At 40.9% G+C, this 22,722-nt stretch overlaps 1 protein-coding gene across 1 annotated transcript in view; it reads right to left on the bottom strand.

Annotated features, from left to right (window-relative positions):
• Positions 1–2,368: 2,368 nt before the first annotated feature.
• The window catches only part of mon2 (MON2 homolog, regulator of endosome-to-Golgi trafficking), a 110,491-nt gene continuing 90,137 nt past the window's right edge, over positions 2,369–22,722 (bottom strand). Inside the window, 8 exon segments of the mRNA XM_052030315.1 lie at positions 2,369–4,168; positions 6,587–6,669; positions 11,677–11,884; positions 14,839–14,962; positions 15,136–15,196; positions 16,015–16,205; positions 17,484–17,612; positions 21,180–21,197. Of these exon segments, the coding sequence (XP_051886275.1) occupies positions 4,005–4,168; positions 6,587–6,669; positions 11,677–11,884; positions 14,839–14,962; positions 15,136–15,196; positions 16,015–16,205; positions 17,484–17,612; positions 21,180–21,197 (978 nt within the window). The 3' untranslated portion in view covers positions 2,369–4,004.

The raw sequence follows: 22,722 nt of genomic DNA, 5'->3' as shown, positions 1-22,722 counted from the left end.
GCAGTTTCTGCTCTCATTGTCTTAATTTGGTCTTCTCTTGGTATTTTCACTCCAATTATTTCAGCTACGCCTTCTCCTATTTGAGTAGTTTTATTGATTTTGCTGCTTCTCACTCTAAAGTCAAGATCTCCATCCCGTCAACTAATTTAACTACTGCACCTTTGCATCATTTAAGTCCACCCTCCCTACCCTCCAGTTTACGTTCATTAATGTCCTTCATTACATTATCTCTTCCCCAGAAGTCACTCCAGTGAACTGAATCCTTCACTCCGCTGTATGTATTCTTGTGCCCAATCTTTATCAAGTTAACCCGCTGCATTCATCTAACAGAAGCAATTTGGAGATTACTATCGCTGAGGAAAATCAACTAAAACTGTAGAAGCTGGAAATCCAAACCAAAGCATAACATGTTAGAAACACTCAGCAGGTCAGGCAGCACCTGTGGAAAGAGAAACAGAGTCAATGTTTCAAATACAAATAGTACAAGTTTCTGTGGATGTACAAATGGGAAGGGGGCAACTAAGGGAAACGTGGGGCCTCTAGAGAATGAGGCCAGTGAATTAATAACAGGAAACAAAGAAATGGCAAGGGCAGAGGTTCAGTGGGGAGGGGAGGGGAGAGGAGAAATCTTTTGCATCAGTCTTCACTGTGGAGGACATTTCTAATATCCCTAAGATATCAGACTGGCTAATTTCAAATAACATGGTAGAACTTACAAGAATCCCAAATACAAGGAGTTGGAATAAATGGGTCCCTTTCAGATTGGCATGAGGTAACTCGTGGAGTACCACAGGGATCAGTTCTTGGTTCACGATTGTTCACTACTTTAATGACAGAAACAGTAGTGTGTAAGGTTTCCAAATTTGCTGATGATATGAAAATAGGCAGAAAGGCATATTATGATAAGAATATTGTGGGTGTAAATGGGCAGCGTGGGCTCATTGGTCTGGAAGGGCCTGTTACTGTCCTGTATAAATAAAGTGTTTTTTTTTAAAAAGTTTTTTTTAATACTGTGACTCAAAAAATGAGTGGGCAAAAGACTAACAAGTGGAGTTTAATGTGTGAGGTCATGAACTTCAGTAAGAGAAATCAAGAGGCAATTATCTAAATGGAGAGAGACTACAAATGAGTGAAGTTCAGAGGGATCTAGGTGTCCTTGTGCATGAATCACAAAACGCTAGCAGGCAGCTGAAATAAGTTATTATTGTAGCAAACACCATTTTGGCCTTCACTGAGAAGAGGTTGGAGTTTAAAAATGAGGAGGTTTTGTTACAATGTACAGAGTGCTGGTGAGGCCTCACCTGGAATACTGTGTCCAATTTTGGTCTCTTTACCTTAAAAGATATAGTAACGTTGGAGGCAGTCCAAAGGAGATTCCCCAGGCTAATTCCTGGGATAAGAGGGTTGGCCTACCAAGAGAGACCAGATAGCTTGGACCTGCATTCCTTGACGAATAGGGACTTATTCAATCATACAAGATCTTAAATGGTTTTTTTTTACAGGGTAGATGCTGGGATACTTTCACCAGTTGAAGAGTCTCAAACCAGTGGACGTAAAACAAGGGACCAGTCACTTAAAACGGAGATAATTCTTCTCACAGATGGTGGTGAATCTCTGGAATTCTCTGGCCTGGCTGCTGGTGGAAGCTGGATCATTGAAGTATTTAAAGTGGAAGATCAAGGAATAGAGGAGAATGGAGAAATGGCACAGGAGTTGAGGTTAGCATAGATCAACCATGATCATACTTAATGGTGGGAGAGGCTTGAAGACCTACTCCTGCTCCTATTTTCTTGTGTTCTCATGATTGACGACCCTTTGTCAAAGGGTTTTCGACCTGAAATGTTCACTCTGTTTATCTTTCCACTGATGCCGCCTGACCTGCTAAGTGTTACCACCGCCAAGGCCTCTTCACCAATCTATTGCCTAACCTTCTAAATTCCTTAGATGTGCCTTAGTGCACACTTAAACCATTTTTGGCTACTCTTTCCTTTTCCAGAAGCTTTTCATCTGTTCTGTAGTATTCTTCACAGCAACATCAGGGATCTTTCTAATCCATGTGCCCCTCATCTCCTTGACCAGTTCTTCTACCTTCTGTCCAAAAATGTTCAAGGATCACCACCCTCTTGGTCACTCTCCATAAACATTATGTATATTGACAACCATTCCGGGAACTCAAGGATTACACGTTGGGGTTGGACAGAACACCAGAAAGCACTGGTGTAGACCTATTCAAAAAAAACTTGAGAGAAGATAGTTTAAAACAAAATCAGGCCATGTTTCCACAAAAGAGTTAACCTCTCCCATTTACGTGAATCCATTGCCCTTTTCCTCCAGTTTAAAAATTTGCAATGCATTTTCACTACTTCTTGTTTTTATTTTACAGAACTTTGGGTGGCTGGCCACAGTGTAATGGTTGCAGTGACATGGGGGACTTCTGTCTTATTTTCTGCTGACATAGAATGGATGGTTCATTGAGTATTGAGCAAGTCAATGGTTTTAACAGTCAGTGACAGGAACAGCTTTCTGCAATCAAACTGTATTATTAAACTAACTGATGCAGCATAAAGATTTTGCAGAAACAAATTGAATTCATGACTACAGATCTAAAAAGACTATTTTCATTTGCATTAATTACTATAGCACAGCAGATGTGGCTGATAGGTGATAAGGTATTAAATGGAAGAAGACACTTGGTCCTTGACTTGAAGTGCTCAGAGTTGTACAAATCCTCTGATCATAGGACCACATAGTTCCACTTAGAACATTAAATATATCAGCACTATTCAATACAAATAAGCACTGTAAAAGGGATATAAAGATTGTACAATTTATCCAGGATATGGAATTTGAATCTAATTAGTTAATAGTAATCAAGTTGAACAGCACATTCAATTGTAAAAATGTTTCTTTTATATTACTTCACACAAAAATAGATTTAAAACTACAGTACTGTACAAAAGCACCTTTTTTTAAAAAATTACTAGTATATTGTGTAAAAGCTTGGCAGTCAAATGTCAGTGGAAAAAAAATGTGAGCAGCTGACAAGAACTGGAAAAGCATTGCAGATGGTATCAAATCATTTACAGCATCTTAGCTTGTGTCTGTTAGAAGATTAAACTTAGAAAGTAGGGTTGCTAAACCACTCCCTTCAGATATTAGTTTTATTTCAGGGCACCAAAACAGTTTGTAATGTACAGCTGTAATGGGAAAGAACTGTATTCCAGCAGGCAAATCACAATGCGAGCACAATAGTGTCAAGTACCAAATATTTTCCAATAAACACTTAAAAAAAATTGTCAGATCAAAAATAATTTACATAATATTAATACTGACATGGATGGAAGGTGAATGACGACAGAAACCACGTAAAGAACTCATTATTTAGTACTGCAGTGTGCTGACACACAACACCCTTCAAGCTATCACAGAAAAAGGTCACACTCTGTAACAGAAGTGGACAATTTATTTTACACACAAGTACATAATTTCCCTTTACTCAGAAAGGCTGGTCACACATGACATGGAATGTTATGGTACTCACTTGCATATAGGTCTGTGCACAACTTTAGTACCTTTTTAAAAAGTGCACAAAATGCCAGCCTATTTCTCAAATATATGATGTTGAATATATATATTTTTTTAATTACATCAGCAACATTTTTAAACACAATCTGTACACACACCCTCCCTTCCCTCAAACACTTTTCATATCACTGCACCAGATTTAGGCTGATTAACTAAAAACAAACCCACTGGTCAGCTTCACTAAAAAAAAAGTGGTGGGGCAGCTACACAACTTTTTTTTCTCTACGCATATCTAATAACCCCAACGGTCAGCAAGATTTGTTTCCAAACAAGGCCCCTGATTGTTATTTAGTCCAGTCTGCACATGTAGATCTTTACATTCAATTATGCTCCAGACCTTTACCGATTGTGCTCTGGTAAGTAAACTGTCCAAATCGACATTTAATAGTCCTGCAGACGATGTGGCAATTTCATATTTGTCAAGACTCTCCGTTTTGCACTTTCACTACTGGTGGCTGAAGAAAATCTTTAAATGGAACTAATGCCTCTTTCAAAGCTGAGCAAACTTCAGAAGAAGTGCAAGTAATACATTCAACTAGTGTTGGATACAGAGCAATTACTTGCGACCAGGTGTTGGTATCAACTGTAATAAAAAAAACCAAAGTAAAACTCTGAACATGTATTGAAAATGAAGCACAAGAACTAAGAACCTTTGGGCTCAAATATAACAGAAAACCAACGAAACATTTCTCCAGACAAAACGTTTAGAACATATTCTTGTCATAAACAATATCCTCTTTCATCAGAGAGACAAGTAGACGTCACGGCGGCACCACCACCCCAGGCACTTCACTTGTTAGATCAGTCATACAGTATAAAAACAGTCCCATTATGTCTATGGCAACCATCAAGGACCCATTTCTACTAATCCCATTTACCAGTACTTGGTCCTTAGCCTTCTATGCTTTGGATGATTCAAGTACCCATACCTATACCTTGTATCTATACTTCTTAAATGTTGAGAGACTCTCTGCCTCCACCAACACGTCAGGCAGCGTGTTCCAGATTCCAACCAACTACCTGGCAGCAGTGTAGCCCACTCTCCTGTATGCTTTGAGATGCAGACTATCTGCAGCAGGCACCTCAAAGCACTGGATGATACCACCAATGCTACCTTTGCAAAATCCTACAAATCCACGGGCAGAAGAGGTAAACCAAAGTCAGTTTGCTCTCCCAGGCATTGTGACTCTGTTCACACTAAGGAGGAGGCTCCAGTGGGCTAGCTGCATCCTTCTCATGTCCTAACCCAGATTCCTGAAACAGGCACTTTATGCTAAACTCGATCAGAATAGGAAGTTGCCAGGTGAACAGAGGAAACATGCCAAAGACGTTGCCAAAGTCTCCTTGTAAATTCCCCACCAATTTATGGGATCCCCTAATCCATGCCCACTCAAATGCAGAAAGAACATTCAGGATGGCATGGAGAACCTCAAATCCTGTGGTTCGGGAGCATCCAAAGCCCAACATAAATGGTGCATCACCTCCCAAGCTACCCACATGGCTGCCCCACCCGTGCAGAATCTGCAGGTCCCAGACTGAAGCAGAAGCAAGTCATCCTTGACCCCCAGGAGGGAAGAATTCCATGGCAATACTGTGAGATGGCAGCTGTACAAATCTGGTTCCCATCACACCTTTGAAAGATCTATATGAAGTGTCACCTTGGAAGGGCATTGTTTGCAACGAAACTCCCAGCTACACCTAAAGAGTTTTTAAAGACACATGCTTCATAACATTTCATGGAATTTAGCTCTGGTCAAATAATCCCTGCAAAACTATATTAAAATGAACAATTTGATATAACATATTTGTTCATTTTTTTCCTTCTAATTTCAAGAGTATGGCCATTTCTATGAATCCAAATGATCAGTATTTTCCTTATACTGTCTCAAAGTTGTGTTATTTTTCAACTATAAATTGCACAGCATGCCAGATTGTATCCCAGCATGCTAAAACTATAATTAGGATGAATTAATGGTAAAATTCCTTACCAAATTCAAGCTTGTATGCAAGAAAAAAAAACAAGTTTTGGAAAAAAAAATTTCATCTTTTCAGACCAGTTAAAAAAATCTTTGACTTTTTAAAAAAAAAATTCACCTCAATGCTGAGGTTAGGAGCTATAGGCACTGCCGGAAAGGTTGGTAGCAGTAGATTCAATAGTAACTTTAAAAGGAAATGGGATATGTTCTTGAAAAAGAAACTGGTTTCAAAGCCAAGGGGAATAAGTAGGATTGGGACTCACTGGACAGTTCATACAGAGTGCAGGTATTGAATGGCCTCCTATTCTGCTTGATTCTGGGCAGCTACAAAATTTAATGAGCATATGATCTGAATAACTTTTATATGAATGCGTAGTGCTTAATAATCGTCCAGAATCTACTGGGAAATGCTGGTGGTTCCATGCCAAATTGCCACAATTCCCTCTATCAAGGCTAACCTCCATGAGCATCTGGAAGTTTGGGATTCCTATGCAAATGTGGAAGGTGTCCATTTGCTAGCTGAACTTCATTGATGATTTCCTGCTCTGTTCTGATGTCGGACTTTGCTTCAGGTCTAGTGAGAGCACAAGTGGAGCAGACACACTGCAGAATCTGCCCATTAAACCTGTGACAGGTTAGTACTGGTACAGGAACAACACACATTTATTTGAATAAAAGGCAAGATATCCTACATATTAAAACTCTTCTGCTCATTTCTCTTAGGAAAGGTCTCTCAGGGGTGTCAAATGCTAGTCACTCAGAAGAGTCTTTAAATCTCACCTTGGCTAATTTATGAACAGATTTCAATAAATCAACTATAAGTTATGATGTGACAGATTGCAAAAAAACCCTGCTGATTCATGAATAGGCTTCTGGGAATGAAACCAGATACTTGAGCCATGACTCAGAATACATTGCATGGCACTCTTAATGCCTGCGAAAGTACTCTCGCAGCAGGGATTGGCAATAAATATAGATCTTCTCCGCACTGTCTATAATTCTGAGAAAATACTTTAAATGATTACCATTTTCAGGCTTTGTTTTCTTAAGTGAATCCATAAGAGTACTGATTGCTTTCAAAACAAAAACTATTTCTGTCACTCGTTGCCTGCGTTTAAAAGAGAAAAACAGAAATTAGATACCCATTACAGGAGTACACTCTTGAATTATTTGAATAAATGTACTGTACAAATTTCAATACAAAAATATTCTTTTTCTGCTTTTCTGAACAGTAGCCACATGATGGCAGCATTTCTTCACTCTCTACAATAAAAGACTTAAAGGGCTTCAACAGATGTTATGCATACAATTCAGCTCAAACCATGAAATAATACTTGTACATATTAAAAGGTTCATCCTAGCTGAAATGACATCCTCAAGGACTGGAACAGACAAGGAAACTGCCCTTTCATCGTTCCACATTACAGGCAACCCCCAAGTTACAGCAGTTTAGATAATGGAAATTCATCCTTACAGAATTCACAAATCCCTGCCAAAGAAATCTGGGATATGGAATAAAAATTTGCTCTTTTGAAATTGATGTGAAGTAAATAAATAAATAAAATGTATTAGTTTCAACTCTCATTTCTCGACATGTGCAGATGAAACAGCTTTGTGCTACGGAAAATTGCAATACAGACTGTTTTCTGGGAACACAAACCCTCGTAACGTGAAGTGTCACCAATAATGTTTTTTTTAAAACCGAGGACATACAGAAATGGGTACACACTCTCAGTCTTGATGCAGAGTTTCAACCAGAAACATTGACGGGTCCTTTCCTCCCACAGATGCTGCTCGACCCACTGAACTCCTGCAGCAGATTGTTTGTTGATACAGAAATGGGTCACTTGGTTTAACCAGTTCACACCAGCATTTATTCTCCACCTTTGCCTCTTCCTACCCTTCCTCATCTAAATCATTAAGTGTGACCTTCTCTATTCTGTGCTTGCTTAGCCTCCCCTTACAAACTACATTTTCACTCTTAGGGTAAAGGACGTGCCTCTGAATTCCCTTTTGGATAGCTTGGTGACCCTCTGGTACTGACAACCTCCAGTTAGTCTTCCCCCACAAGTGGAAACATTCTCTCTGGATCTACTCGATCAAGAACTTTAGAATATCTTAAAGATCTGTATTAGGTTACCCCTACACCTTCTTTTCTCAAGAGAAGCTGTTCTTTCTTTCCTGATAATGCACACCCTTGCATTTCTGTGGTCATTCTTGCACATTTTCCCCATTGTCTTAATATAATGTTTATAATACGAGAACTAGAACTGCCTTTCTCCAGTGAGGTGTGACCAAGGTTTGATGACAGGTCCAACATTACTGCACTGTCATCAATGCCTTAGTGTTCCAATCTCCTTAGATTTGGCCTTACATATATAGTTGGCCAGGATGGATCTGCATCTACCCCTTTCAAAAATAATCCAATCCCACTGAAGAAATTTTTCACAGAAAGATTGGTGTCAGAATGCAAATGAACTAGGAAAATCCATTTTAACCTGTGTGAAGCCTAGTTCCCTCCACATTATTCCCCCAGGGATTCAGTGAAATGATTGGTATTTAGACATCAATCTGAGTACATTCTCATTTCATCTCTAATGTCACTTTCCTGACTCCGTATCCTGAGATTACCAAACATTTGCACTTTAAATTGAATTAATTTTGAAGAACACAGAAACATTGACTTTTCAGGGAAAGCAGAATCAGGCTTGGTTCATTATGTAACACATTTTACAGAAGAGGGAAAAACCATTTTCACCCTAAGTAACGTTGAACCATAGAACCATACAGCACAAAACAGGCCCTTCGGCCCACCATGTTGTGCCGTCCATCAGACCACCCTCACACTACCTAACCCCTTCCTCCTGCATATCCCTCCATCTCACATTCCTCCATATGCCTATCCAACAAGCTCTTGAACCTGTCCAAGGTATCTGCCTCCACCACCACCCCAGGCAGTGCATTCCATGCACCAACCACTCTCTGGGTGAAAAACCTCCCTCTGACATCTCCCCTGAACCTCCCACCCATAACCTTAAAGCCATGACCTCTCGTCTTGAGCAGTGGTGCCCTGGGAAGGAAGCGCTGACTGTCTACTCTATCTATTCCTCTCAATATTTTATATACCTCTATCATGTCTCCTCTCGTCCTCCTCCTTTCCAGTGAATAAAGCCCTAGCACCTTAAGCCTCTCCTCATATTCAATACTCTCCAATCCAGGTAGCATCCTGGTAAATCTCCTCTGCACCCTCTCCAATGCCTCCACATCCTTCCTATAATGAGGCAACCAGAACTGAACACAGTACTCTAAGTGTGGCCTAACTAGAGTTTTGTAAAGCTGCATCATCACCTCGCGGCTCTTAAACTCAATCCCGCGACTTATGAAAGCCAACATCCCATTGGCCTTCTTAACTGCTCTTTCCACCTGTGAGGCAACTTTCAATGAACTGTGAATATGAACCCCCAGATCCCTCTGCTCCTCCACACTGCCAAGTACCTTGCCATTCACCCAGTACTCTGCCCTGGAGTTTGTCCTTCCAAAGTGTACCACCTCACACTTCTCCAGATTGAACTCCATCTGCCACTTGTCAGCCCAGCTCTGCATCCTATCAATATCCCTCTGTAAGCTCCGACAGCCCTCCACACTATCCACAACACCGCCTATCTTAGTGCCATCCGCAAACTTACTAACCCAGCCCTCCACCCCCTCATCTAAGCCATCTATAAATATCACAAAAAGTAGAGGTCCCAGAACCAATCCCTGCGGGACACCACTAGTCACTGCCTTCCAATCCGAGGGCACTCCTTCCACCACAACCCTCTGCTTTCTACATGCAAGCCAATTCCTAATCCACACAGCCAAGCTTCCTTGGATCCCTTGGCCTCTGACCTTCTGAAGAAGCCTACCATGAGGAACCTTATCAAATGCCTTACTAAAATCCATGTAAACCACATCCACCGCACTGCCCTCATCAATCTTCCTGGTCACCTCCTCAAAGAACTCTATCAGGCTTGTGAGGCAAGATCTTCCCTTCACAAAGCCATGCTGGCTGTCCCTAATCAGTCCATGATTCTCAAGGTGTTCATAAATCCTATCCCTTAGAATCCTTTCTAACAGCTTACCCACCACAGACGTGAGACTCACCGGTCTATAATTCCCTGGCCTATCCCTATTACCTTTTTTGAACAAGGGGACAACATTCGCAACCCTCCAATCCTCCGGCACCACCCCCGTAGACAACGAGGACTCAAAGATCCTTACCAGCGGTTCAGCAATCTCCTCCCTAGCCTCTCGAAGCAGCCTGGGGAAAATCCCGTCAGGCCCCGGAGATTTATCTGTCTTAATATTATTTAACAACTTCAACACATCCTCTCTCTTGATATCAACAACCTCGAGAACATTACCCCTACCAGCACTCCCCTCCGCATCATCAAGACCCCTCTCCCTGGTGAATATCGAAGAGAAATACTCATTGAGAACTTCTCCCACTTCCCCCGCCTCCAGGCAAATTCTCCCACCTTTGTCCTTAATCGGACCTACCTTCACCCTAGCCATCCTCCTACCCTTCACGTACTCGAAAAAGGCCTTGGGATTTTCCTTAACCCTACTAGCCAAAGCCTTTTCATGTCCCCTTCTAGCTCTCCTCAGCCCTTTCTTAAGTTCCTTCCTCGCTACCCTATATTCCTCATGGGCCCTGTCTGAACCTTGCTGCTTATACCTCAGGTACGTTACCTTCTTCTCCCTAACAAGTCGTTCCACCTCTCTCGTCACCCACGGTTCCTTCACCCTGCCATTCCTTCTCTGCCTCACCAAAACATATTTATCCCTAACATCCTGCATAAGATCCCTGAACATCGACCACATCTCCATGGTACATTTTCCTTCAAAAAGGACATCCCAATTTACGCTCCCAAGTTCTCTCCTTATAGCCTCGTAGTTAGCCCTTCCCCAAATGAAAAACCTCTTGTCCTCTCTGCACCTGTCCCTGTCCATGACAATTTTAAAGGTTATGGAGCAATGGTCACTGTCCCCCAAATGCTCACCCACCAATAGATCCTTCACCTGTCCCGGTTCACTTCCTAAAACTAGATCTAACATGGCATTCCCTCTAGTCGGCCTGTCAACATACTGCGTCAGGAATCCCTCCTGGACACACTTAACAAATTCCGTCCCATCTAAACCTTTGGCACTAAGCAGGTTCCAGTCTATATTTGGGAAGTTGAAGTCTCCCACTATAACAACCCTGTTATTTCTGCTTCTCTCCAAACACTGCCTGCCAATCTGCTCCTCTATATCTCTACTGCTACTGGGGGGCCTATAGGATACTCCTAGTAGAGTAACTGCTCCTTTCTTGTTCCTTAATTCCACCCATACAGACTCTAGAGATGATCCTTCTACAACATCCATCTTTTCCACAGCCGTAACAGTGTCCCTGACCAGTATCGCCACCCCTCCACCTCTTCTCCCCCCTTCCCTATCCCTCTTAAAACACCGAAAACCAGGAATATTCAATATCCACTCCTCTCCTGACGTCAGCCACGTCTCAGTAATAGCCACGATATCATTGACAATTCCTCCACGTCCACAGACGCTGCTCGACCCACTGAGTTCCTCCAGCAGGAGGTTTGTTGCTCCAGATTCCAGCATCTGCAGTCTCTTGTGTCTGAGTTCAGCAAACTCTTGGTTACAAAGGCTGATCTTCTCTTGCACCTCTGCCTGAACTTTCTTCTTTTTAAACACGTTTGTTAAAAGATGTCCTGAATAGTAGTAAATACAATGTGAAGTTTCAGCGGTGTTCACTATGAGGAGAGGTCCACTGAATGCAGAGTGGGCCAGCTGCATAGATAAGCCTCCTATCATGTATTAGAGTCATACAGCACAGAAACAGGCCCTTCTGCCCAACTTGTCCATGCTGACCAAGTTGTCCCACTTACCTGCATTTGGTTGATTTCCCTCTAAACCTTTCCTATCCATTAACATGCATCTTTCTTCAAGTTTTACCAAGAAGGTTGATCCATTACAATAATGCAGTGCAGTACCATTCTCCTTTCAACAAAACAATATAGTTTTTCTACGAGATTGAAATAATTTCAATAATTCAAAATACGATTCTAACCTTGGGAGAGGACATCTACCACTCAACCTCTCATCTTCAATGTACCGATGTAACACATCTTGCGACCTCTTTAAGAGCACAGATAACGCCATTCGAGAAATGTAACCTTCCTGGGGAGTTGTCACCTTATTGCTGAAGGAAAACTGAAGCAATGTTTCAAAGCAGACTTTGGAAAACTCCTCTCTCATTCGAATGTCAATTTCGGCCTCTGGAAGTGAAGCAGTTACTCCTTTAGTATATGGTCACTTTACTTAAACCAAGCTCAAAGTCACTGCTCACTCGAGAATTCTGTTTATTGCTGTGCAAGTTATTTCTACTTCAATACGTCAGGAGCCCCACCAAACAAGGAGGTAACACCTTGTGAATATGATTTGCTTCTTTATCACAGACTCTTGCAGCAAAAGCTACAGCTATCTTATAACGATCTTCCTTTAATTTAGACTTTGGGAGTTAATGCTCAATGGGTACACTATCCTCACAACAAACAGTTTTCTGAGCTTTCATGAAATATTGAGTCCTATCATATCTGGCCAGCTACTTGCTTGTATTATTGCCAAGGGACCCAATGTCACAGAACACACACGGCTTATTGCAGCAGTCCGAGGAGTTACTAAACTGGCATTCCCCCGAATGATGGACGTGCCAGGCCATGGGGCTACTGATTGTGGTGGTGTACATTTCTGTTGCTGCTGGTCAGCAGTGCCTTGGAGATGCCCAGTTTTGAATTGGTGGATCGGCGAGTCTCTTCCATTCAGCTCGAGGGTGGTGCCACACAACAGCGAGCCTGAAACTTGCTGTTTCTGCCTCTGGGGCAGACCCCTCCATGTTATAATCATCTGCTGTTGCATTCTGATGTTTATTCACAAAACAGTGAGCCTCAGTTCGGGCCCATTCACTGCACACTAAGTGGGAGAATGCACTAATACACACTCTCATATATCCTCTGTAAGCCCAGCTCCCTTGCAGTGGTTACCAGTCCTCTGCCAGCAGCTCTGCTGTATCTTTCTGTTCATTAGAATTGGAAAAATTGCTGAATAGACTTGGTGACAATAAAGTTGGGGCTTTCTCTCCACAAAGACGACTTGCTTCACGACATCCAAAATGTCAACCTTTACTGATCCCTTTGACTTTCCCTGACCAACTTGCTGGTGTAAAGGTCAGGGAGCAGATGCTCCTATAAGGAAACATGCCCCCTACAGACACTCAACCAGGATTCAGCTGGCTGCTTATTTGAATGCTTCACAATCACATTCAAACTGGCCTCTGGCACCAGACTGTGTGCCAATAAAGCCTTGCAAACAAATATATTCTGCATCATTTCATTACGGCTACGAATGGTGACTTACAATTTTTAGATCTGGATGTCTGTTGTAACATGTCTAGAATGGAACTGGTTTACCACTTCATTAAGTACAAGGAGCTAACTCTTGTATGCAAACTTTAATTAAAACCTTCTGTAGGAATGTAGGATCTTTCTGAATGGATGAATTAAAACAAACCAACTGTTTTTCTTATTTCTATCTTGAGGAATATGGGAACCTACAGACAGGTTTTACACGTAGTCCAAACACTAGCTGCCTCACTGTCCAATGATTTCGGAGAGACATACATTTGGAGACACCAGAATTTTTCAAACATATTGCACCCATTTTAAGAAATAACTTTTATTTGATTAAAAAGAAAGGTCCAAAGTTAGTTTGCAAAGCAAAGCAAGATCAAAGGATAAGCAGAGACAGGTACTAGGGGAGGGGTGACCAACATATTAATACGCAGCAACAAACAATCTGCTGGAGGAACTCAGCGGGTTGAGCAGCATCTGCGGTGGGAAAGGAATTGTCAATGTTTCGGGCCAAGACCCTGACCTGCTGAGTTCCTCCAACAGATTGTTTGTTGATCCAGTATCTGCAGTCTCTTGCATCTCTGTTTGTCAATATTGTGGGTGCTGAGGATCTTACAGGTGAAGTTTTGGGAGGATTTTCACAGCTTAGACCCTTGATTGTCAAATACACGGTAGCCAACAGTGGAACGTGGAAGTGGGGCTATACATGACAATGCAGAGTTACTCAAACAAAGTGGGGCTAGAGGATATTACCAAATAAGTTAGCGATAATGTCTCAGAAGATGCAAGTTTTAAATTCTGAGGTACAGGAATCCTGAAAGAACTAAAGATCAAGGACAAGTGCAGCAGAGGTTTGGAAGAGTTGATGCCAGGGAGAAAGAAATAGTTTGTGAATCAAGCAGCAGTATGGACTAGCAGCAGCAGATAGTCTGAGACAGCTTCCGAGGCAAGTTGTTTGTCCTTGTAGTGGAGAATCTATTTGGTTCTTGAACCAAGTGGCACAACCTTAATCACTACAGCAACACTATATGACCACTCTGATCACTTTGCACTAAAATGGACTTTGTTTTTCTTTTATTCTAATTATGTTTTTCTTGTAAAAATTGTGTACAATTTATATTTATGTTTTTAATGTGAATGCTGCTTATCTGATGCTATGTGCCTGTGATGCTGCTGCAAGTAAGTTTTTCATTGCACCTGCGCGTACATGTACTCGTGCATATGACAATAAACTCGACTCTGACTTTTGAGTGTGGTGTTATTTCAGAGTGAAATGCTGCACACCTAAACTTGGTGTCTGAAATGTCAATAATGGGTATTTTCAGCTGCAAACTTTGAATGATTGTAAAATTATGGATCAAGGTTGTGGAATCTGAATCTCTTCCCCACAAATCCTTCAGTGAAAATATCTGCAGGTAAAACAGTCTTTTCATCAAGTCCTGTCTACACACCCATGGAGATTTTGTTGTTAAAATAACAAAACCCTTCCAGTACAATATACAAAAATGAAATGTTCATATAGAACAGCCTGTTATGTTGAGCAAAATTGAATAATTTAAAAAGGATAAGTTGGTCTCATAGGTTGGATTTTGCCCCTTCCTGGCTATTCATCAAGGAGCTAACTGATGATCTGAATATTAAAATAAAGATTTTTCTGTCATCACTTTCCCTAATTTTAAGATACTTGAGTCCTTTATTTACCAGAGATCATTTCCGTTTTCACAAATTATAATTTACTGTTTTAGTGTATTTTCCTGCAAGTGTTCCTCCAGCTTCTACACCGTTCCTTCCCAACTCATGAATACACTAACACTGCGGCATACCTGTAAATGAAGTTGACTGAGAATGGATTGAACCTTTGTTTAGCATCGTCATTATCTGGCCAACAAATTCCTTTGGAATGAAGTTTGCATATGGCAATATATCGGTGCTAATAAGCTGCACAACCTAAAAGGAATAAAAACAATAATAGGGGTATTATTGTACTGAAGTAACCGTCAATGTAATAGATGGTAATTGGACAGAAATGCTTTGTTCAGTTTAAGTACATGCATTGGAATCCACACCGATCATTTTTGATACATTATTTACTGAACATATAAAAAAACAATTAAACTCACCTCAACATCTACATTCTCATTTTTCTCAAATTCTTGAATAGAGAGATTATCCGGGGGTGAGCTATGAATGAAAATTACAGTTAGTGTGACAATCCAACGGTCATTTGGCAACTTCTGATTTAATGAGTTGTACTTCAGTGCAAATTGAACAAGTTGGAAACATCTGGGTGGACAAACTCTGAATTCTGGAAGTTATGTAGTGCGGAAACAAATGTAATACAACTGAATTATGTATGTACAATGTCAAATTTGCACTTTGCTATCATGTAATCTTGGCTACTGAAAATGCTTTACAACCAACTTATTTCTTATCCTGTAGTTACTGTCAGGAAGGCAAATGCATTAAATATTTAGAGTCATTGAGTTATACAGCACAGAAGACAGGCCCTTCGGCTCAAGTCACCCATGCTGACCAAGGTGCCTTCCTGAGCTTGCAGACTGCAAGGTCCTAGAGAAAATAAATGAAAAGGAGTGGAAAATTTATCTTTGTGCTGTTGGTTGACTATCAAAGAGCAAAAGACTTTCTTTTTTGATACACAACACAGACTCTTACTTCCAACTAAGCATGTTGACAAAAGATCAGATTAATGTTTCATCCAGAAGATGACACTTTATATAGAGCAGGACTCCCTGCGAGAAGCACCCGCACATTTAACAGGACCATGGCAGGACTTAAAACATGCAACATTCTGAGTAGGCAAGAGCCCAAACAAATGAGCCAGGCGGACATCGAACAACCCCAAGATCCAGCAAGTTCAGACAAGTGCTGTAATCACTGTTCAATATTTACTCTACTATGTTTAGAATAATCTCAAGGACACGAAAAGCACAATATTTGTGAAACAGAGCACAGCTTCAGTTAAAATTTTCTCCACACACCTTTTTGTAAACAAGAAGTCTTCAAATGTATTAGATAATTCTGGCCACATGGTATCAAATTTTCTTGAGGAAGCATGCTGCCTAGCAACTGGAAGTCCAATAGAAAGCACTTTAAGAAGAGAGGAAACAGCCATTTTCCATGTGGTTTCTGATGGGCAGGCATACTTCAGGCTGAGCGGTATTCTTAAGGTCTAGAGAAAGAAGAGCAGAGAGGGGTAAGTTCTGTGAGGAAATTTAATATAAACCCAACATATTCTTGCTTTACTACAATTTTAAGTTCATCAAAAATGCCTACAATAGGAAACAAAATATTTTTTCCAGATTGACAAGGCACTATTAGCAGGAATCATAAATTATGATGCAGGAGGAAGCAATTCAGTCCATTGTGTGTTGGCCTAAAGCAGTGTAATCCCACTTTCCAGAAGCAGGTTCATAGCCCTGAAGGCCACAGCTTTTTAGGTACACGTCCAAGGTTTCTGCCTCCATCATCCCTTCTGGCAGCGAGTTCCTGACCCCTACCACCTTCCCGTTGAAATTCTTTTTCCTTCATTTGCCTTCTAATCCTTCCAATTAACCCGTTAAAGGGAGATACGTGTGTCCTATTTATTCTATCCAGGTCCCTCATCATTTCTTGCACCACAATTAAGTCTTCCTTTAGCCTGCTTTGCTCCTAAAACAACCCTAGTTTATCCAATCTTTCCCCCCAGTTGCAATCCTTGGGTCTTGGCAGAAACTTTGTCAATCTTCTCTGCAACCTCTCTTGCCTGTAATGTAGTGACCAGAACGGGACACGTTACTAGTGTTACCCAACTAGTGGTAGCAATCTCTCTACTCTTATATGCTATGCCTTGCCTAATAAAGGAAAGCATCCCATACATCTTTGTACACATCTTATTGACCTGCCCTAATACCTTTAATGATCAGTGAACATCATCCCTCTGTTCCTCCACACCACTCAATGTCCTCCCATTGATTGTACATTCCCTTGTTGCCCGTCCCCAAAAGCAGTCTCCCACATTTCTCTGGATTAAATTCCATTTGCCACTTTCCTACCCAAATAACCAGACTTTGTACATCTTCCTGCAATTTGATGCTTTTCTCATGGTCAACATGACTAACCTTTGTACCATCTGCAAACTTCTTTATCATGATTACACCATGCCACTGTCTTATTACAATGGAAGAAAGTCTTCAGAATTCATTTCTAGATTCAGAGTTTTCATTACAATTTGAACCTACAGTTTTTGAGATCTAGAAAATTTCACAAAAGCCAAGAATCAAACCAGTTTACAGGAATTTAAATACACAAAGAAATGAAAACTGAAAGCTGATTACCTTGCCCATTTAAAAGGTTACCTAAAGTCTACGTCGACCAGTTAAAGTTAACCAGAAAATTTCCATTATAGAACATCCAAAGTTAATCCACAAAGCAATTATAAACTATCTTAATGTATTTCAACATAAATTACCTTAATGATCTTCTGAAGGACTTTTTCATTTACCACAGCTTTGTGACATGCTGTTTTCTGATATAAATCCACAACAACTTCTAGTGACTTTTCAGCAAAAGGTACGTAATTCAAAGCTACCCACTCTGCCTGCAAGAAAACAGAGTTTACCGTACTTAAAACTAAAAGTTGGCAAAAATACTAACAATCCTGCAATTCGGAGGGTGCTTTGCAGTGAAGAGAAATGGTTATCAGTTTAATTTTGCTGATTCGCATGCAGAAATCACTGAGGAGGTGGAGAGGTAAAGAACTAAGGAGAAAGAACCTCAAAAGCTTAAAGTTGCAGTATCGCTGTTCTTCAGACGTTTATACCTTCAAGTTTATACTACTTTAGTCTATGCCAAAATGCAAGTTCAACTCCAATGTGTTCCTGTGTTAATTTTTTTTTATATGCAGTATAAGATTTCTTTATTAGTCACATGTACATCGAAACATACAGTGAAATGAATCTTTTGCGTCAAGTGTTCTGGGGGCAGCCCGCAAGTGTCGCCACGCTTCCAGCGCCAACCATAGCAACTTCCTAACCTGTACGTCTTTTGGAACGTGGGAGGAAACCGGGGCACCCAGAGGAAACCCACGCAGTCACAGGGAGAACATACAAACTCCTTACAGATTGCGGCCGGAATTGAACCTGGATTGCTTGCGCTGTAATAGCGTTACACTAACTGCTACACTACCTTGCCTGCCCTCTTTTTAACTGTCACATTTATTAAAACTACTACACTGTAAGTTACTTGCGTACAATAAACCACTTGTATAACACTATTTCCTCTTGTGCTAGTGACTGAAGCACTGTATTGTTAATGATTCTTGGCATTCAGTCCAATGAACTGATAACTGTTCAAGTTGTCTGAAGCTCAGGGCTTAAAATCATTGATAAAAGCACTCATCTCCTGACAACCTTTGATGGCTTGACAGCATGCAGAGAACACATTTCTCTGTTGCTTTGAGACATGATAATCAATGACCATGATGAAAACAGCCAATTACAAGGGAGATTGCACACATTCCCAACAGTGAACACTACACTGGCAGCACAAATTTAACATATTGAAGCCTCTCAGCACAGCACCAATGATAAGCCTGCAGGGTATAAACTGGATAGCTGGCCCTTGACACACTCACTCCCTTTTGTTCTGATGTATGCCAGGTAGTGGCTGACATCTGGACCACACTTACACTATAACTGAAATGCCGGTACTAAGCAAAGGAGCATCACAAGAGTTAGTGTAGCGGTTAGCGTAACGCTGTTACAGCGCCAGTGACCTGGGTTCAATTCTGGCTGCTGTCTGTAAGGAGTTTGTACGTTCTCTCTGTGTCTACGTGGCTTTCCTCCGGGTGCTCTGGTTTCCTCCCACATTCCAAAGACGTACGGGTTAAGAAGTTGTGGGCGTGCTATGGTTGGCGCTGGAAGCATGGCGACACTTGCGGGCTGCCCCCAGAACACTCAATGCAAAAGATGTATTTCACTGTGTGTTTCGATGTACATGTGACTAATAAAGGCATCTTATCTTAAAGTCTATCCACAACAAAGGCATGTAGTCAATTGATTAGCACCACAAATATATAAAGGGGTTTTGATAGTGTTTAAGTCAGGATTCTCTGCTGTGACCTGCCTTTTGAAAGCTAAAGTTAAAAACAATCATTTCCATTTAGTGATGGATAATCAAATTAAATTATTAGTACGCAGTAATCATCAGGATAGCTTTTATGCAGGATTTAATATTTGTTTTGCCATCTGATTAAAAACAAAAGCTGACTCAACCATTGCTGTTGATCAGTTGTAGAAGATTCCCTCAGGAATGCGTGAGTGAACTCATTAACACCTGGAAGACTGCTGTGGTCTCGAGTTGCTGCCTAGCAGCCCGTTTTGAGCACGTCACCACGTTAAACTCAGTTTAAGACCCTGTTGCTTGAAGCCAGCCTCAACTACATGCAACCACGTCAACAGTGGTCTGTTGCCCATTCAGCTTTGTGGTACACAGGGAAGATCAGATGAGATGACTACAGCGAGGGATGGGCAGTCATTGTGCAACATACAGCTGCCAGCTTCATACAGACACCTTCTGGCAGTCCCACATTCATGAGACCAAGTGATCAGCAGTAGAGTTGGTCTAGAACGGATGACAGCACTCCTAATTGGATGCGTCAACACATTCAGCAACATATTCCTTTGCTCCAAGGGCGAAGCAGCAAGTTGCTGGCTTGAAGGAATCCAACCTTTGTCCTCAGGTACCTACACTACACTCTCCTGGCAAGAGACAGGACCAGGAAGCTAAATGCCAAGCACTCATGATGAAACACGATTACACTGGAGAGTTTTTTTTTGAAAGGTTCGCCTAACTCCAGTAACCTTTTTGTTTGCTTTTGATGACCAATATTCCCCCCAGTTGCCCTTTTCACCCAACTTGCCATTCTTCAGGTGTGTTCTTCTTCACCAATGAACCAGACAGCAAATACAATGCAACAGAAAGGCATCTTTCCCATTAGGGGGGGTTTCCCCACAGATCAACATCAGAAACATAATTCTATACAGGTGAAAAATAAATCAGGGGGACTAGAGGACAAGAATAAGAGTGCAGATGTAACGATACCTGAAAGCAAGTTAAAAGGCAAAGATCAAAGTTAATAATAATAACTGGTTTATCTAGAAATTCCAGAGTGATTAAATAGAGTCAGAATTGTTTGCAGAACCAAGAGTAAACATTTATATTGTCATTCAATCCCTTGTTTAAGTAACATTAACTGAATCCCCGTCTAAAGCCTGTTGACATTAGTTTAACCGTTTGGAGTATTGTGTGTAGTTCTGGTCTCTGCATTACAGGAAGGATGTGGAGGCTTTGGAGAGGGTGCAGAAGAGGTTCACCAGGATGTTGCCTGGATTAGAGAGTACTATGAGGAGAGAGGTTGGACAAACTTGGATTATTTTCTCTAGAGCATTAGAGGCTGAGGGGAGACCTGCCTGGAACGTGCTGCCGGGGGAAGTGGTGGAAACAGATACAACAGCAACATTTAAGAGGTATTTAGACAGACACATGAACAGGCAGGTAATGGAAGGAAACGGACCACGTGCAGGCAGATGTCCCTTTTTAACTTGGCATCATGGTCGGCAGGGGCACCCTGGGCCAAACGGCCTTCCTGTGCTGTACTGCTCCATGTTCTGTATTTACTCCCCTGTGAAGGGCTCCTTTCTCTAATCCTTATGGAATTCCTGCAGCTTCTCAGCCATCCAGCCTATTAACAGCAATTGAAGCTGAAAGAGTTAACGTTTAAAGGGAGACTAGTGGATTACCCAACCACTAATTTTCAGACATACTACAGCAAGGCCAGGTGCAACTAAAAAACTCCTTACTGTAAAACGATAAGTTTCAACCTGTGCATTTCAACATGCAGACACTTTATTCCATTCCAGTTATTAAGCTTAGGTCATCAAAGTCATAGAATTAACAGCATGACCTGATTTTAGACTAATGAAATGAATTTTAATTAGATCATCAGAAAAAGGACACTGCAGCTTTAAAAGTCAGAAAAACTAGGAAGCAACAATCTGTGTTAATGGTATACTGAAGTGCAGCTTGCCATGCGATTTTAGGGTAGTCTAACGCCAGTCTGAACAGGGTCAAGTCAAAAATAACCTACTGGAGGCTTGAAACTTACCGGAGCAAATAGCTGAATCTATTACATATCCGTCAGGTACAGACGCAGCATCAACAGAATAAAAGAAGATCATAATCAGTATCAACACTTAGAAAGGTAAACTTGTCATTTTGTCACATACTTGGTGACAAAAATGCAGGCTGTGCAAAAGTATTTTAGTTAACTTAATTTGGTAAGTTTATTTGAAATGAAATGGATGAGTTTAAGTTCTACTTTAACTATTTTCCAAAAAAACGTGAATAAATGGCCTTTCTGCATTTGAGGCTCTCTCAGCTTTCAAGGTGTAATGTGAACATTCAGATAATAAATTACCTCAATAAATAATTGTGACTAGGATTGAAAGTGAAAGAAAGACTAGAGGAAAGTGCTCTAAAGTTACAAGTCAAGCAAGAATACTTAATATCAGTAATCTTCCTTTAGTTCTGTCAGCACATGGGAAATAATCATCTTTGCACTTTGGCTTGAACATTTTAATTAGTGTTAAAAATGATTTTTTTTTATATTTAAACAGCAATAATTGTTCATTAAATGTTAAGTGACCAAGAGTGCAAAGAATGCTGCCTTTATTTTGTACAATTTAGATGAGGGTGCCCAATCTGTATTCTTGTCAAAACAATGTCATGAAGTTCTGAAAATCTGCTCACCAGGAAAATTAGCAAAAGTATTTTTCTAATGCTGTCAGATTTTGATGGTAACTTTTGAAGACTAGTGACGATTTAGAAAACTAAAATCATCTTACTTAGGCTAGAGCTCCCAAGTTTGGTAAAATTTTGACATTACTTCCCAAAATCAGACTGCAGTGTACAGAACCTTTTGTCGGACCTTCTGTCCAAAACTTGCATGCCCAAAAATGGACAGTCAGAGACTTTTGCCCAGGGCAAAAATGGCTAACACGAGGGGGCATAATCTTAAGGTGATTGGAGGAAGGTATAGGGGGATGTCAGAGGTAAAAATTTTTTTTTTTTTTTTTTTTTTTACACACACACGGAGCGGTGGGTTCGTGGAACGCAGAGGTTGTGGGGGCAGATACATTAGGGACATTTAAGAGACATGAATGATAGAAAAAATGGAGGACTATGTGGGAGGGAAGGGTTAGATAGATCTTAGAGCAGGATAAAATGTTGGCACAACATCATGGGCCAAAGGGCCTGTACTGTGCTGTAGTGTTCTATGTCCTATGTTCTAAAATATGACCAACAGATCCCCATTCTTCCTGTCCTCAAACCTGTTTCACTTTCACCTACTGCAGGGTATCAGCTGAAGTTTTACAGCTTGTCTGATAGTTCGGGGCTGATCTGCAATCACGGTCATTGCTTAATTACACACACTGGAAATGGTTTAATAACCTCACATAGAAACAAAATATGCTCTATTATTTATAGCTAAGAGTATTGCAGAAAGACTGGCTCAAATTCTACCCAAACTATACCAAATTGCAGTTTCAAATGCACAAGATGAAAACATTGTAGGAGGAAAGGAGGTCTAGGGATGTTGAATCCAAGTGCAACCCTAGCCAAATTTTCCTCATTTTAACATTAATTTT

Source organism: Pristis pectinata, chromosome 15, assembly GCF_009764475.1.
Source record: "Pristis pectinata isolate sPriPec2 chromosome 15, sPriPec2.1.pri, whole genome shotgun sequence".
NCBI lineage: Eukaryota > Metazoa > Chordata > Chondrichthyes > Rhinopristiformes > Pristidae > Pristis > Pristis pectinata.
The sequence above is the reverse complement of the archived record's forward strand: the minus strand, read 5'-3'. Positions and strand labels throughout refer to the sequence as shown.